The sequence below is a fragment of the Oncorhynchus kisutch genome, linkage group LG13 (genome assembly GCF_002021735.2).
Source record: "Oncorhynchus kisutch isolate 150728-3 linkage group LG13, Okis_V2, whole genome shotgun sequence".
Lineage (NCBI taxonomy): Eukaryota > Metazoa > Chordata > Actinopteri > Salmoniformes > Salmonidae > Oncorhynchus > Oncorhynchus kisutch.
In genome coordinates this window covers 77,073,987-77,091,510 of record NC_034186.2, presented here as the reverse complement: position 1 = coordinate 77,091,510, position 17,524 = coordinate 77,073,987, and the positions used below count along the sequence as shown (strand labels likewise).

The following is a 17,524-nucleotide window of genomic DNA, read 5'->3' as shown; positions in this document are numbered from 1 at the left end:
CTACACTAGCTAACTAACTAAATATCTATAAATATGACAAATTCCAATTTCTCAATTAATGATTCGTTAAGGATAAAGTAATCAGTTACTTGCTTGATACATTTTTACTTTTAGAAAAGCCAGAAAAAAATATGTGGAAACATCGCTTTCGAAAGCAATGATAACTTTCAGCAACAACATCCCCTTTTTGGAATGACGGGTTTTTCGAAGCGGGAAAGAACATCTATGGCACAACAAAATATTATGGCAACAAAGTAATCTTAGCGGAACCAAAACAATTTAAAGATACTACTGAACTTTCGTGAAAATCGGTTGTAACAAATGTCAATTTAGGGAAATATATTGTTTTACAAGACCACAGGCTCTCACAAGGTAAATATGAACTTTTAGCCAGTGAGTTAGCAAGCTAATGTTACTTAGTAGCTAGTTAGCTGGCAGATTCCACTTCCTGTAGTTTAAAAAACAGGCTATAAAAACAAAGTTTAAATTGCCGTGGTAAGGTTTTGTTGTTTGCTTGCTTGTGCTAGCTAGGGTCTGTTCGTTTTCTTTGAAGTCCTATTTTTCATTTTAAACTTCTCTAACTATGTCAATATTTACATGACTCCTTAAACGTATTTTAGTTTTATTTGTAAAGCTAACGATTTTATGCAGTTTAGCTAGATAACGTTACAACGGTTAACGTTAGCATCCATTAACTCAGTTTGTAAACATGTCTATTGCTTACAACACAGGAGAATACAAGGATATTCTATTCTTCTCTCAAATTATATTGAATAAGATGAAATCTAGACGCACCCAAAAGTCTACAAAACCCCGTTTACAAGGTAAAGGATATTTTTAAACATGTAACTAGCGAACGTTATTACTACATTGTTGATGAGCCTTATCTGCAAGAAATTTACGTCAAAAATTGAAACTAACTTTGCTAATTTTTCAGACCCCAAACTCGCTGATAAGGGGCACAAGTCAGCCTCGAAGAGCCATGCCAAACCACCATGTGAATCTTATCCTGCCCAAAAAAAACCTTTCACTGGGAAGCTATTCTACTTAGATTTGCCATCAAACAGAAGAGCAGAGACATTAGAGAACGATATCAAAAGTTTTGGAGGGGTAAGTGAATATTTGTTTCCATCTGTTAGCATTTGACATCATGACATAGACTGTAAAGTATTATAGCACATTGAATGTGGATGATAGTTAAGGATAATCATTCCTGAGCCAGCGAAATAGGGCATTCAAATTGACAGGTTGTGTGAATTGTTAATAAGGTGTTGTGTTGACATACTGCTGATCATGGACCATTTTGAAGTGAAATGACAACTTGCTGGCTTTCACACCAATGTGGCTACTGTCTACTTACTGTGGAGGAGGAGTGGCTTTCAGTCTTTTGGAACATAACTCTTCTAGTGATTGCTTCTGTCTTGTTACCGCAGTTGTTATCTCTCTGGTTGACCCACTTTGATACAATATACATACAGTAAGTTATTTTCCATTTACATAGAAATTCATTTTGTGAAGTCAGCATACAAACACTACACTATAAAACATGTAGTACGGAAAACATTGGAAAGTTAGTACTCAAGTCACACATATTTAAAGTCTGTGGCTTAACTGTCCGACCATGTATTGGGCCTGCATCTGTCCTATGTCCCACTGTTCAGCAACCTGATAGCTGACGAAATCAAGCACAACCTGCTCCTATTCTTCTTGAACATTGGGACCTATATCTCCTTCCGGAGTGCAGCAGCTCAAAACTTTGTGCAAGATTGTGCATGTGGGGTCCTCATAGAGACCCTGAAACCCCTTGCACTGCTGCCCGCTGTCATGTCTCTCTTTTCACCACCATTTTAAATACAGTATTTGATTAATACTCTGGCTCAGGATGGACCTTGTGTGTTCTCCCCCAAATCAAAGTTTATTTGTCACGTGTGCCGAATAGAACAGGTGTAGACCTTACAGTGAAATGGTTACTTACAGGTTCTAACCAATAGTGCAAAAAAGGTGTTAGGTGAACAATAGGTAAGAAAATAAATAAAACAACAGTAAAAAGAAAGGCTATATACAATAGCGAGGCTATAAAAGTAGCGAAGCTACCTACAGACACCGGTTAGTCAGGCTGATTGAGGTGGTATGTACATGTAGATATGGTTAAAGTGACTATGCATACAGTGGGGCAAAAAATTATTTAGTCAGCCACCAATTGTGCAAGTTCTCCCACTTAAAAAGATGAGAGGCCTGTAATTTTCATCATAGGTACACTTCAACTATGACAGACAAAATGGAGAGAAATCATTGTAGGATTTTTAATGAATTTATTTGCAAATTATGGTGGAAAATAAGTATTTGGTCACCTACAAACAAGCAAGATTTATGGCTCTCACAGACCTGTAACTTCTTCTTTTAGAGGCTCCTCTGTGCTCCACTTGTTACCTGTATTAATGGCACCTGTTTGAACTTGTTATCAGTATAAAAGACACCTGTCCACAACCTCAAACAGTCACACTCCAAACTCCACTATGGCCAAGACCAAAGAGCTGTCAAAGGATAACAGAAACCAAATTGTAGACCTGCACCAGGCTGGGAAGACTGAATCTGCAATAGGTAAGCAGCTTGGTTTGAAGAAATCAACTGTGGGAGCAATTATTAGGAAATGGAAGACATACAAGACCACTGATAATCTCCCTCGATCTGGGGCTCCACGCAAGATCTCACCCCGTGGGGTCAAAATGATCACAAGAACAGTGAGCAAAAATCCCAGAACCACATGGGGGAACCTAGTGAATGACCTGCAGAGAGCTGGGACCAAAGTAACAAAGCCTACCATCGGTAACACACTACGCCGCCAGGGACTCAAATCCTGCAGTGCCAGACGTGTCCCCCTGCTTAAGCCAGTACATGTCCAGGCCCGTCTGAAGTTTTGCTAGAGAGCATTTGGAGGATCCAGAAGAAGATTGGGAGAATGTCATATGGTCAGATGAAACCAAAATATAACTTTTTGGTAAAAACTCAACTCGTTGTGTTTTGGAGGACAAAGAATGCTGAATTGCATCCAAAGAACACAATACCTACTGTGAAGCATGGGGGTGGAAACATCATGCTTGGGGGCTGTTTTTCTGCAAAGGGACCAGGACGACTGATCCGTGTAAAGGAAAGAAGGAATGGGGCCATGTATCGTGAGATTTTGAGTGAAAACCTCCTTCCATCAGCAAGGGCATTGAAGAGGAAACGTGGCTGGGTCTTTCAGCATGATAATGATCCCAAACACACCGCCCGGGCAACGAAGGAGTGGCTTTGTAAGAAGCATTTCAAGGTCCTGGAGTGGCCTAGCCAGTTTTCAGATCTCAACCCCATAGAAAATCTTTGGAGGGAGTTGAAAGTCTGTGTTGCCCAGCAACAGCCCCAAAACACTGTTCTAGAGGAGATCTGCAGGGAGGAATGGGCCAAAATACCAGCAACAGTGTGTGAAAACCTTGTGGGGACTTACAGAAAATGTTTGACCTCTGTCATTGCAGGCAATATGACCAGGTGAAATTGTGTCACTTCTCTTGCGTCCATTGCACGCAGACTCGGTGTATATGCAACAGTTTGGGCCGCCTAATTTGCCAGAATTTTACGTAATTATGACATAACAGTGAAGGTTGTGTAATGTAACAGGAATATTTAGACTTATGGATGCCACCCGTTAGATAAAATACGGAATGGTTCCGTATTTCACTGAAAGAATAAACGTCTTGTTTTCGAGATTATAGTTTCCGGAATCTACCATATTAATGACCTATGGCTCGTATTACTGTGTGTTATGTTATAACTAAGTCTATGATTTGATAGAGCAGTCTGACTGAGCGATGGGAGGCACCAGCAGGCTCGTAAGCATTCATTCAAACAGCACTTTTGTGCGTTTTGCCAGCAGCTCTTCATTGTGCTTCAAGCATTGCGCTGTTTATGATTTCAAGTCTATCAACTCCCGAGATTAGGCTGGTGTAACCGATGTGAAATGGCTAGCTAGTTAGTGGGGTGCGCACTAACAGCGTTTTAAACGTCACTCGCTCTGAGACTTGGAGTGGTTGTTCCCCTTGCTCTGCATGGGTAACGCTGCTTCGAGGGTGGCTGTTGTCGATGTGTTCCTGGTTCGAGCCCAGGTAGGAGCGAGGAGAGGGACGGAAGCTATACTGTTACACTGGCAATACTAAAGTGCCTATAAGAACATCCAATAGTCAAAGGTATATGAAATACAAATGGTATAGAGAGAAATAGTCCTATAATAACTACAACCTAAAACTTCTTACCTGGGAATATTGAAGACTCATGTTAAAAGGAACCACTAGCTTTCATATGTTCTCATGTTCTGAGCAAGGAACTTAAGCGTTAGCTTTCTTACATGACACATATTTCACTTTTACTTTCTTCTCCAACACTTTGTTCAATTTGGTTTAAATAATGCAAAAACATGTTTCATAATTTATTTGAGGCTAAATAGATTTTATTAAGTTAAAATAAGTGTTCATTCATTATTGTTGTAATTGTCATTATTACAAATTCATTTTAAAAATTGTCCGATTAATCGGTATTGGCTTTTTTTTGGTCCTCCAATAATCGGTATCTGCGTTGAAAAATCATAATCGGTCGACCTCTACTTTTGAGGATCTCAGGAACCATGCCAAATCTATTTATAGGCTCATGCCCTCTTCACGACTGTCTTGGTGTGTTTGGACCATTCTAGTTTGTTGTTGATGTGGACACCAAGGAACTTGAAGCTCTCAACCTGCTCCACTACAGCCCCGTCGATGAGAATGGGGGCGTGCTCTGTCCTCCTTTTCCTGTAGTCCACAATCATCTCCTTAGTCTTGGTTACGTTGAGGGATAGGTTGTTATTCTGACACTACCCGGCCAGGTCTGACCTCCTCCCTATAGGCTGTCTCATTGTTGTCGGTGATCAGGCCTACCACTGTTGTGTTTGTGTCTGCAAACGTAATGATGGTGTTGGAGTTGTGCCTGGCCATGCAGTCGTGGGTGAACAGGGAGTACAGGAGGGGACTGAGCACGCACCCCTGTGGAGCTCCAGTGTTGAGGATCAGCGTGGCAGATGTGTTGCTACCTACCCTCACCACCTGGGGTGGCCCGTCAGGACGTCCAGGATCCAGTTGCAGAGGGAGGTGTTTAGTCCCAGGATCCTTAGCTTAGTGATGAGCTTTGAGGGCACTATGGTGTTGAATGCTGAGCTGTAGTCAATGAACAGCATTCTCACATAAGTGTTCCTTTTGTCCACGTGGGAAAGGGCAGTGTGGAGTGCAATAGAGATTGCATCATCTGTGGATCTGTTTGGAAGGTATGCAAATTGGAGTGGGTCTAGGGTTTCTGGGATAATGGTGTTGATGTGAGCCATTACCAACCTTTCAAAGCACTTCATGGCTACGGACGTGAGTGCTACAAGTCTGTAGTCATTTAGGCAGGTTGCCTTTGTGTTCTTGGGCACAGGGACTATGGTGGTCTGCTTGAAACATGTTGGTATTACAGACTCAATCAGGGACATGTTGAAAATGTCAGTAAAGACACTTGCCAGTTGGTCAGCACATGCCCGGAGCACACGTCCTGGTAATCCGTCTGGCCCCGCAGCCTTGTGTATGTTGACCTGTTTAAAGGTCTTTCTCACGTCGGCTACAGAGAGCGTGTTAACACAGTTGTCCGGAACAGCTGATTCTCTCATGCATGCCTCAGTGTTGTTTTCCTCGACGCGAGCATAGAAGTGATTTACCTCGTCTGGTAGGCTTGTGTCACTGGGCAGCTCGCGGCTGTGCTTCCCTTTGTAGTCTGTAATAGTTTGCAAGCCCTGCCACATAAGATGAGCGTCGGAGCCGGTGTAGTATGGTTCAATCTTAGCCCTCAGCCTGTTTGATGGTTCGTCGCAGTGCATGGCAGAATTTCTTGTAAGCTTCTGGGTTAGAGTCCCGCACCTTGAAAGCGGCAGCTCTACCCTTTAGCTCAGTGCGAATGATGCCTGTAATCCATGGCTTCTGGTTGTGGTATGTACGTACAGTCACTGTAGGGACGATGTCCTCGATGCACTTATTGATAAAGCCAGTGACTGATGTGGTGTACTCCTCAATGCCATCGGAAAGAATCCAGGAACATGTTCCAGTCTGTGATAGCAAAACAGTCCTGTAGTTTAGCATCTGCTTCATCTGACCACTTTTTTTTTATAGACCGAGTCACTGGTGCTTCCTGCTTTAATTTTTGCTTGTAAGCAGGAATCAGGAGGATAGAGTTGTGGTCAGATTTCCCAAATGGAGGGCGAGGAGTACAGGTGATCATTTAGCATGTTGATAGAAATTTGGTAGAAATGATTTAAGTTACCCTGCATTAAAGTCTCCGGCCACTAGGAGCGCCGCCTCTGGGTGAGTGGTTTCCTGTTTGCTTATTTCCTTATTCAGCTGACTTAGTGTGGTCTTAGTGCCAGCAACCTCTCTTTCGTGTCGTCTGAGATTCCCAAAGATTGGAAAGCAGCTGTGGTCATCCCCCTCTTCAAAGGGGGGGACACTCTTGACCCAAACTGCTACAGACCTATATCTATCCTACCGTGCCTTTCTAAGGTCTTCGAAAGCCAAGTCAACAAACAGATTACCGACCATTTCGAATCTCACCATACCTTCTCTGCTATGCAATCTGGTTTCAGAGCTGGTCATGGGTGCACCTCAGCCACGCTCAAGGTCCTAAACGATATCTTAACCGCCATCGATAAGAAACATTACTGTGCAGCCGTATTCATTGATCTGGCCAAGGCTTTCGACTCTGTCAATCACCATATCCTCATCGGCAGACTCGACAGCCTTGGTTTCTCAAATGATTGCCTCGCCTGGTTCACCAACTACTTCTCTGATAGAGTTCAGTGTGTCAAATCGGAGGGTCTGCTGTCCGGACCTCTGGCAGTCTCTATGGGGGTGCCACAGGGTTCAATTCTTGGACCGACTCTCTTCTCTGTATACATCAATGAGGTCGCTCTTGCTGCTGGTGAGTCCCTGATCCACCTCTATGCAGACGACACCATTCTGTATACTTCCGGCCCTTCTTTGGACACTGTGTTAACAACCCTCCAGGCAAGCTTCAATGCCATACAACTCTCCTTCCGTGGCCTCCAATTGCTCTTAAATACAAGTAAAACTAAATGCATGCTCTTCAACCGATCGCTACCTGCACCTACCCGCCTGTCCAACATCACTACTCTGGACGGCTCTGACTTAGAATACGTGGACAACTACAAATATTTAGGTGTCTGGTTAGACTGTAAACTCTCCTTCCAGACCCATATCAAACATCTCCAATCCAAAGTTAAATCTAGAATTGGCTTCCTATTTCGCAACAAAGCATCCTTCACTCATGCTGCCAAACATACCCTTGTAAAACTGACCATCCTACCAATCCTCGACTTTGGCGATGTCATTTACAAAATAGCCTCCAATACCCTACTCAACAAATTGGATGCAGTCTATCACAGTGCAATCCGTTTTATCACCAAAGCCCCATATACTACCCACCATTGTGACCTGTACGCTCTCGTTGGCTGGCCCTCGCTTCATACTCGTCGCCAAACCCACTGGCTCCATGTCATCTACAAGACCCTGCTAGGTAAAGTCCCCCCTTATCTCAGCTCGCTGGTCACCATAGCATCTCCCACCTGTAGCACACGCTCCAGCAGGTATATCTCTCTAGTCACCCCCAAAACCAATTCTTTCTTTGGCCGCCTCTCCTTCCAGTTCTCTGCTGCCAATGACTGGAACGAACTACAAAAATCTCTGAAACTGGAAACACTTATCTCCCTCACTAGCTTTAAGCACCAACTGTCAGAGCAGCTCACAGATTACTGCACCTGTACATAGCCCACCTATAATTTAGCCCAAACAACTACCTCTTTCCCAACTGTATTTAATTTTTATTTATTTATTTATTTTGCTCCTTTGCACCCCATTATTTTTATTTCTACTTTGCACTTTCTTCCATTGCAAAACTACCATTCCAGTATTTTACTTGCTATATTGTATTTACTTTGCCATCATGGCCTTTTTTGCCTTTACCTCCCTTCTCACCTCATTTGCTCACATTGTATATAGACTTGTTTATACTGCATTATTGACTGTATGTTTGTTTTTACTCCATGTGTAACTCTGTGTCGTTTTATCTGTCGAACTGCTTTGCTTTATCTTGGCCAGGTCGCAATTGTAAATGAGAACTTGTTCTCAACTTGCCTACCTGGTTAAATAAAGGTAAATAAATAAATAAATAAATCTGTCTGTGGTGGTAAATATACAGCCACAAAAGTATGGCTGAAAACTCTCTAGGCAAGTAGTGTGGCCTGCAATTTATCACAATATACTCTACTTCAGGCGAGCAAAATCTAGAGACTTCCTTAGATTTCGTGCACCAGCTGTTGTTTACAAATATGCACAGACCGCCCCCTCCCTCGCATCTGACCCAGTGTCTCTGTCCCCTCTCTCAGATGGTGGAGAAGTTCTTCAGCAAGGAGATCAAGTACCTGGTGTCTAATAAGAGAGAGGCCAGGTATGTGCAGTGTCATGGCCGCGACTCACTTGTCCCAAGCCCTGACTCTGGGCACAGCTCCCCCAACCCTCTCCCCCGTCCCGGCAGCCACAGAGACAGCCTCAAAGGAAGCTCCCAGGGCCAGGCAGACATGGTGAGCCAATTCCTCTCTGTGTCTGTCACTGGTATCTGTATCTCAGTGGGGTCATTTTCCATGATATGCTCTAAAACTGAAGCTATCCATATATTTATTTATCCATCTCTCCCTATCTCTCCGGTATTTGACAGGTGGTCATAAGCAGGGGCAAGTCTTTTGTGAAGAGAGTTGTAAAAGAGCAGGTTTGTTAATTAAGATCCTCACTAATGAGTTTGGCAAGCTATTTCCAACCTAATGCCACATGTTACTTTTATTGTTTCTGACTGATAGTCGTCAGGAACTTCAGGAAAGTTAGGCACTTTGGATCTAAATGTATATTCATACTTCAGGAGATACTTTGGATTTCAGTTCTTCGGTTAATATGTTCATTTGTTTTACCCTGTAGGTGAGAATACATGTCAACGAGATCCTGTCCAATGCTCTGGAGTGGGGAGTGAAAATCCTGTACATTGATGGTAACATGTCTATTCATTTGTTTGATAAGAAATGTTGACATAATGCTTATTATGACAATGATACTTTCATATGCAAAAACAATATTTTCTTGAATTTCCTTCAATTCCAGATGTAATAGCTTATATGGAAAAGAAGAAAAGGAATGTTAAGTGTACTGCTGAAAAGCCAACCGCAACCACAGCTGCTGTCAAGAAAAATGTAAGTCATGTTTCTGGACTTATATTTTGACAGTTCTTTCCTAGAATAACATATCATTTACATGAGTCTTGTGTGTTATTCCTTACTAATGTAGGCCAAAGGAGAACCTACACAAAAACCAGCCTTCCAGAAGTATAAGGGTAAATAATGTCCTGTTGCATGTGACTCTGTTGTCTGTTTACTGCTTCATCACTGTGTTATTGTTATAGAGAACTTCTAAAACCTTCTTCTACGTATATCGTCTCAGTAGATTAAGGTTGATGTTGGTTGTACGATAACACTGGTACTCACAGGAGGTCGGTGGCACCTTAATTGGGGAGGACGGGCTTGTGGTAATGGCTGGAGCAGAATCAGTGGAATGGTATCAAATACATTTAAAATTTTATTTATTTAACTAGGCAAGTCAGTTAAGAACAAATTCTATTTTACAATCATGGCCTACCCCGGATGACGCTGGGCCAATTGTGCGCCGCCCTATGGGACTCCCAAACTCGGCCAGTTGTGATACAGCTTGGACTCGAACCAGGGTCTGCAGTGACGCCTCTAGCACTGAGATGCAGTGCCTTCGACCGCTGCGCCACTCGGGAGCCCATGTGTTTGATGCCATTCCATTTGCTCCGTCCAGCCATTATTATGAGCCGTCCTCCTGTATATCATTATGAGAAGGTATTTGAACCAGACATAGGCACGGTCTCTAATGCTTTGTTCTGTGTTTTACTCAGGTGGAAGGATCCGTAAACCCTTTGTAAAGGTAGTGGACTCCAGCAGGTGGGTCTATAAAAGAGATGATAGACTCTGATGTCTGTAGTATTGACATATTAATTCTTATTGTCATTTTGTTGGTGTTTGAGCATGCAATATAGCATCTATCTTATGTCTCTCTGCCAGACATTACCGTCCAATTTATCTGGCCATGCCGAACATGCCAGAGTTTAACCTAATGTCAGCTCCCCCCTGCAGTCCATTCTATGTAGAGGACCAGGAACACTCTGGGAAGAGACCTAAAGTGCACGGGTATGGAGTCTAAATTCACCAAACGCCTCACCTTCTTAACCCTTCTTGTTGTGAACATAAAGAAAATTCACCGATTACAGAAAAGCAGTGTGGCAGTATATTCCCCTGTCTTGGCATTTGTGTTTTACCTGATTCAACAAAACATCTAGCTTTTCCTACTGTTGTTGATGGGGATTGCTACAGCAGGAAACGGTTATGTATTGCTTAGCACCCTCTGGGACTAACTGCTAAGTCTTGGTTGCTAGTCAACTATATGTGATTGAACTCTGACCTGGCTATAACTTACTGACCTATAGGTGTCTCAGGGACCGAGGGGCGAGAGTGTCAGCCAGTGAGGAGAGGGGGCAGGACCGGGCCAGGAGGAACAGGGAGAAGAAACGTGGAGGCTACTGCGAGTGCTGCACGCTCAAATACAACAACATCAAAGCTGTGAGTTAGAATACATCTGTTTAATGTATGTAAACATAGTTAACATGTGTTTATAACAAGGACCTAATCATGTACAAAAGGCCTTCTGTACTTGATGTAGTGGTAGCAGATGTTGTGGGAATGCTTGACTTGTGTCTGTATTCTGCAGCACCTGCGGAGTGAGCAGCACAAGGCCTTCTCCAGAAGTGATGAGTACCTGGTGGTGGACAGGCTCATCACCACACTGCCCTTCAACTTCAGTCACGTCAAAACAACACAAACTCCAACCACAAGGTACTGTAGTCTTACATTTTTACATTTTAGTCATTTAGCAGACGTTCTTATCCAGAGCGACATACATTTTCTAAATTCCCCATGAGAATGGAACCCACAACCCTGGCATTGCAAGCACCATGCGCTACCAATTGTCCACACAGGAGCAAAATCTACCCAAAACAAAAGTAAACGCACATATAATCAAATCAAATGTATTTATATAGCCCTTCGTACATCAGCTGATATCTCAAAGTGCTGTACAGAACCCCAGCCTAAAACCCCAAACAGCAAGCAATGCAGGTGTAGAAGCACGGTGGCTAGGAAAAACTACCTAGAAAGGCCAAAACCTAGGAAGAAACCTAGAGAGGAACCAGGCTATGTGGGGTGGCCAGTCCTCTTCTGGCTGTGCCGGGTGGAGATTATAACAGAACATGGCCAAGATGTTCAAATGTTCATAAATGACCAGCATGGTCCAATAATAATGAGGCAGAACAGTTGAAACTGGAGCAGCAGCACAGCCAGGTGGACTGGGGACAGCAAGGAGTCATCATGTCAGGTAGTCCTGAGGCATGGTCCTAGGGCTCAGGTCCTCCGAGAGAGAGAAAGAGAGAATTAGAGAGAGCACACTTAAATTCACACAGGACACCGAATAGGACAGGAGAAGAACTCCAGATATAACACACTGACCCTAGCCCCCCGACACATACTACTGCAGCATAAATACTGGAGGCTGAGACAGGAGGGGTCAGGAGACACTGTGGCCCCATCCGAGGACACCCCGGACAGGGCCAAACAGGAAGGATATAACCCCACCCACTTTGCCAAAGCACAGCCCCCACACCACTAGAGGGATATCTTCAACCACCAACTTACCATCCTGAGACAAGGCTGAGTATAGCCCACAAAGATCTCTGCCACGGCACAACCCAAGGGGGGGGGGGGGGCGCCAACCCAGACAGGATGATCACATCAGTGACTCAACCCACTCAGGTGACGCACCCCTCCCAGGGACGGTATGAGAGAGCCCCAGTAAGCCAGTGACTCAGCCCCTGTAATAGGGTTAGAGGCAGAGAATCCCAGTGGAAAGAGGGGAACCGGCCAGGCAGAGACAGCAAGGGTGGTTCGTTGCTCCAGAGCCTTTCCGTTCACCTTCCCACTCCTGGGCCAGACTACACTCAATCATATGACCCACTGAAGAGATGAGTCTTCAGTAAAGACTTAAAGGTTGAGACCGAGTTTGCGTCTCTGACATGGGTAGGCAGACCGTTCCATAAAAATGGAGCTCTATAGGAGAAAGCCCTGCCTTTTAGCTGTTTGCTTAGAAATTCTAGGGACAATTAGGAGGCCTGCGTCTTGTGACCGTAGCGTACGTGTAGGTATGTACAGCAGGACCAAATCAGAGAGATAGGTAGGAGCAAGCCCATGTAATGCTTTGTAGGTTATCAGTAAAACCTTGAAATCAGCCCTTGCTTTGACAGGAAGCCAGTGTAGGGAGGCTAGCACTGGAGTAATATGATCAAATTTTTTGGTTCTAGTCAGGATTCTAGCAGCCGTATTTAGCACTAACTGAAGTTTATTTAGTGCTTTATCCGGGTAGCTGGAAAGTAGAGCATTGCAGTAGTCTAACCTAGAAGTGACAAAAGCATGGATTAATTTTTCTGCATCCTTTTCGGACAAAGTTTCTGATTTTTGCAATGTTATATAGATGGAAAAAAGCTGTCCTTGAAATGGTCTTGATATGTTCTTCAAAAGAGAGATCAGGGTCCAGAGTAACGCCGAGGTCCTTCACAGTTTTATTTGAGACGACTGTACAACCATTAAGATTAATTGTCAGATTCGACAGAAGATCTCTTTGTTTCTTGGGACCTAGAACAAGCATCTCTGTTTTGTCCGAGTTTAAAAGTAGAACGTTTGCAGCCATCCACTTCCTTATGTCTGAAACACATGCTTCTAGCGAGGGCAATTTTGGGGCTTCACAATGTTTCATTGAAATGTACAGCTGTGTGTCATCCGCATAGCAGGGAAAGTTAACATTATGTTTTCGAATGACATCCCCAAGAGGTAAAATATATAGTGAAAACAATAGTGGTCCTAAAACGGAACCTTGAGGAACACCGAAATTTACAGTTGATTTGTCAGAGGACAAACCATTCACAGAGACAAACTGATATCTTTCCGACAAATAAGATCTAAACCAGGCCAGAACTTGTCCGTGTAGACCAATTTGGGTTTCCAATCTCTCCAAAAGAATGTGGTGATCGATGGTATTAAAAGCAACACTAAGGTCTAGGAGCACGAGGACAGATGCAGAGCCTCGGTCTGATGCCATTAAAAGGTCATTTACCACCTTCACAAGTGCAGTCTCAGTGCTATAATGGGGTCTAAAACCAGACTGAAGCATTTCGTATACATTGTCTTCAAGAAGGCAGTGAGTTGCTGCGCAACAGCCTTTTCTAAAAATTTGTGAGGAATGGAAGATTCGATATAGGCCAATAGTTTTTTATATTTTCTGGGTCAAGGTTTGGCTTTTTCAAGAGAGGCTTTATTACTGCTTTATTACTGGAGGGCCAAGCACAGGAAGCAGCTCTTTCAGTAGTTTAGTTGGAATAGGGTCCAGTATGCAGCTTGAAGGTTTAGAGGCCATGATTATTTTCATAATTGTGTCAAGAGATATAGTACTAAAACACTTGAGCGTCTCTCTTGATCCTAGGTCCTGGCAGAGTTGTGCAGACTCAGGACAACTGAGCTTTGAAGGAATACGCAGATTTAAAGAGGAGTCCGTAATTTGCTTTCTAATAATCATGATATTTTCCTCAAAGAAGTTCATGAATTTATCACTGCTAAAGTGAAAGCCATCCTCTCTTGGGGAATCCTGCTTTTTAGTTAGCTTTGCGACAGTATCAAAAAGGAATTTAGGATTGTTCTTATTTTCCTCAATTAAGTTAGAAAAATAGGATGATCGAGCAGCAGTAAGGGCTCTTCGGTACTGCACGGTACTGTCTTTCCAAGCTAGTCGGAAGACTTATATTGAATGCTGTTCAGTTACATGTTTGTTAGGAAAACAAATGCAATGTTGTGTGAAACATTTTGCAGATTGCCTGGTTTTTTTCCAACCCTGATTTTCTATGTTGTGCTGATCACCACATCTCTAAGTCATTTTTTGTTCCCACAGGTCAAAGTACAGCATAACCTCCCTGATGTGTGTTCCTGGACCCAGTATACAGATGGAGGGAGGTGTGGAAACCAAAGAGCTGAAGGGGGGATTAATGTCCCTCTGGTCTACTACAGTGGAGCCCCCTCTCTCCCAGAGTGTGGAAAACCCCTTGGAACAGCCTCGGAAGCGCAGCCGAGGAGCCCCTGTTCCCCACAGCCCCAGCGAGGGTGAGAAGAGGTGCTCTTACGTCCCAGACAGACCCCAGCCCAAGCACAGATCCCTGTCCTGCAAACAACGCTGCCGACAGGGATCCCCCCGCAAGCACCCCCAGAGGGCTGGGCTGAGTCAGACACCTGTGTCTAATGCTGAAATAGACCCTTCTACCCTTGACTCTGTCGCTAACCCCAGACTTTCCTATCATGGCCAGAGAACTCACACAGGCAAAGATGGCCGCTCTTCATTTAGTCACACAGAGGATTTACAATGTGGCGATCCAGCTGGACGTGTGAAGGTCCCTTCCAGTCAGCACAAGGTGGCAGGGCCTTCAGAACACCACAAGCTCAGAGCTTTAGAGGAGAGTGAACTGAGTCAGGATACGTTGGCTGGAGAAAGTCTTCCCGGGAATACTGGGGGTGTTCCGGAGCTCGAGGCAGGAGACACGGAGACACACACCCCTCCTGCCAGGACGTTACAGAGGAGGGTCAGGGATTACAGACGGAAGAGAAGGAAAGTTGAGAAGCAGCAGACTGCTCAGGAGCAGGAAAAAACGAGCAATGTTCCCAGCAGCTCTCTGCTGAACCTCTGGCAACTGTTCCACTCCAGTGAGGACATGGAGTGTGAGTTCAGAGGCTTTCCCAGCTGTTCGACTCCAGTGAGGACATAGACTGGGAGTTCCAGGCCTTCCCCAGCTAGAGAGGAGGAGGAGGGGGTGGGGAGTCAGGGTGACCCAGAATCTTCCCAATATGAGCGCTAACCTGTGCCGGACTCACCCAATGAACTTATTGTATGACAGTTTCATTGAGTGACATAGCAGATCTATATGGGAACCCATTGACTGTGGCTCTTTAAACCTATGACTTCTATAAAGGGAATAGTTCCCTTCAGGTTGGGAGGGTGGTGGCGCAACACTGTTGTGTTGATTTAACCATGGCAGCTTCTAGTCTACCTGGCTTTTTTACCATAACTGGTTTTATCTGGAGAACAGCCTGGAGCACTATCCCCAGTTCTGTACAACGCCTGCATGTGTTCTGGTGTCCAGAGGAACTGCATGGTTGTGTTTTTAGTATGTGGTATTGTACATTTTTAAAACATTTAAAAAATAAAAAGGGATACAACCGAAGGTCTTCTATTGAATTGTCATTACATTTACGTACATATTGTACAGGTGAAAAAGGTCTGTTTGATAAATGAAAGACTACCTAAACCGCTCTGACATGTCTGTGATCAGTTGAATGAGCACATTCTCATAGATAAGAGTACATAGCTCTGACCCTGGACAAGCTGTGTTACACAAAGGAGAGGACTCCCTCAAGGCTAACTTGTCATAAAGCACACCGTCCTCTTATACAGCCACCAACACAGAGAGACTCTGAGACAAGGCGAGAGGGATTGCTTCCTCTTTCCCTCCGTAACAGTAATAAAGAAGTATTTGCACTTTCTCATGTACTGAATGCATCTAGAATTCACCTCAGCATAACTGAAGGAGAAATGCATCCGTTTTCTAGACTTACCTTATTTGTGTGCCTGTATTTAGCATAGTGCTCTTGTTCTCCCTCATTTCTTTAAAATGAATGCACTGGGGTCAGATGGGAGTTGTTATGTGGTGCTGGTGATTAGTGACTGAATAGGAGATGCAATTTAAACTTGGTGTCTGGGGCAGGCAGGGCCGTGCACAGACCTTTTGGGGGGGGGGGGGGGGGGGGGCTGGCTTGATGCCAGCAGGGCAGCCCTGTTCTGCCTCTCAAATATCGTAATGCATTTGCCAGAATATGTAACATCTTCCTCCCATAATGTTGAAGTCATAATATCGATGTTACAGCTTCTTTAGACATAGGTCAAGTTTGGGTGGCTACTGGCAATTTCTGAAATAAGACCACATCACCAGGTAGCCTGTTGTTCTGGCAATGATGAGTCAGTAGTTGATTGCTGAACTGTATTTTATATGGATGATTAATGTAGGCCTACTCTGTTTTTGCCAGGTAATACTGTCTTTCTGTCCACAAATCTGGATAGGTTAGGGCTATTTGGAATCCTTGGGACATCCCTACCCTAAACCTAAGCTTAGTTTAACCCATACCACCTTTGCCCAACAATGCTGATGACTGGTCATTGTCAGTGGAGTGTATTTATCAATGCCAATGGAAGCCAGCCCCACCTCCCAAAATTACCAAGGAACAAATAAAAAAAACAAAATAATTTATCTTTCGTCTCTGTGTTTCATAATTTTCCTTTAATTCGTAAGAGGTTGACTGTATCTCACAGGAGAAAGCATCTGAGAGAGCGAAACAGCTCCCCTCTGTCTCCATGTGTAGGCCATCTATCTGATTCTGTCTGGTCCAAATGAGGATGACATTGTTGCTGCCAAAGCATTGAAGGCAAGGGAAGCCAATGAGCATTTGAAATTGAACCTTTATTTAACCTTCTGTCAGGCCTCCCATGACAGAAAAAGTATATCAGCATTGAGCTAAACTGAGCGAGCTCAATTGAATGGTCCTGGAGCACCAACAACAAAAAAGTGTCAAGGGAAGCCAGCTTGGGTTTTGGCTTCACTAGTATCAAATCCCATTGAGAGCATACATCATTGAAAAACTTTAATTGTTGCATCTCGTTGTGTTGTTGTCCTCCAGTGGCTAGCTAGCTAAAATGGGCACTTTCCTAAATTAGCCATGGATGGATATAGGGATTTGGAGTTGTGGTTTTACTTAATTCTCTGTACTTTACAATGATTATAACGGCGATTCTGATGGAACCATTAATTTATACATTGTTGTGCCCCTGGCCTGAGAGGATGGAAGTTCAATATGTAGCTAGATGTAGAACACTAATGTTAAATAGCTAACGTTGCCCATGAATTAAAGTTAAGCTAGCTAGCAGGCCTTTTAGCCAGGTAGCCCAGGACACCAAAAGATAAAAGCTTGTACTGTATGACAGAGTGATAGACCATTTCGTCAACATGAAAGAGAGGATGGCATTGGCGTTTCTCTACAAGTAGAGTGAGTCAACATGTTTTTCTACTTGCATGAAAGACCACGCATTAAAATCAGAACCATGGACAGCCACATATTTAGCCTATGTTGATTGGACTAAATCGTTTTTGGTATTTGATTTGATGC

The 17,524-nt window shown here is 43.8% G+C and overlaps 1 protein-coding gene across 2 annotated transcripts; it reads left to right on the top strand.

Moving 5' to 3' along the window:
• Window positions 1-141: 141 nt before the first annotated feature.
• Window positions 142-16,611, top strand: LOC109901359 (protein DBF4 homolog A). 2 transcript variants are annotated; one of them, XM_031787491.1, is made up of 13 exons: window positions 142-372; window positions 732-824; window positions 938-1,110; window positions 8,489-8,683; window positions 8,818-8,868; window positions 9,072-9,141; window positions 9,252-9,340; window positions 9,435-9,480; window positions 10,063-10,108; window positions 10,229-10,354; window positions 10,651-10,783; window positions 10,932-11,056; window positions 14,211-16,611. In XM_031787491.1, the coding sequence occupies exons 2-13, from the start codon at window positions 779-781 to the stop codon at window positions 15,073-15,075; spliced, it is 1,965 nt and encodes a 654-aa protein (XP_031643351.1). In that variant the 5' UTR covers window positions 142-372; window positions 732-778; the 3' UTR covers window positions 15,076-16,611. The 2 variants fall into 2 exon arrangements, with proteins under 2 accessions (XP_031643351.1, XP_031643352.1); XM_031787492.1 differs by lacking the exon at window positions 142-372 and adding an exon at window positions 449-495.
• The last annotated feature ends 913 nt before the right edge of the window (window positions 16,612-17,524 follow it).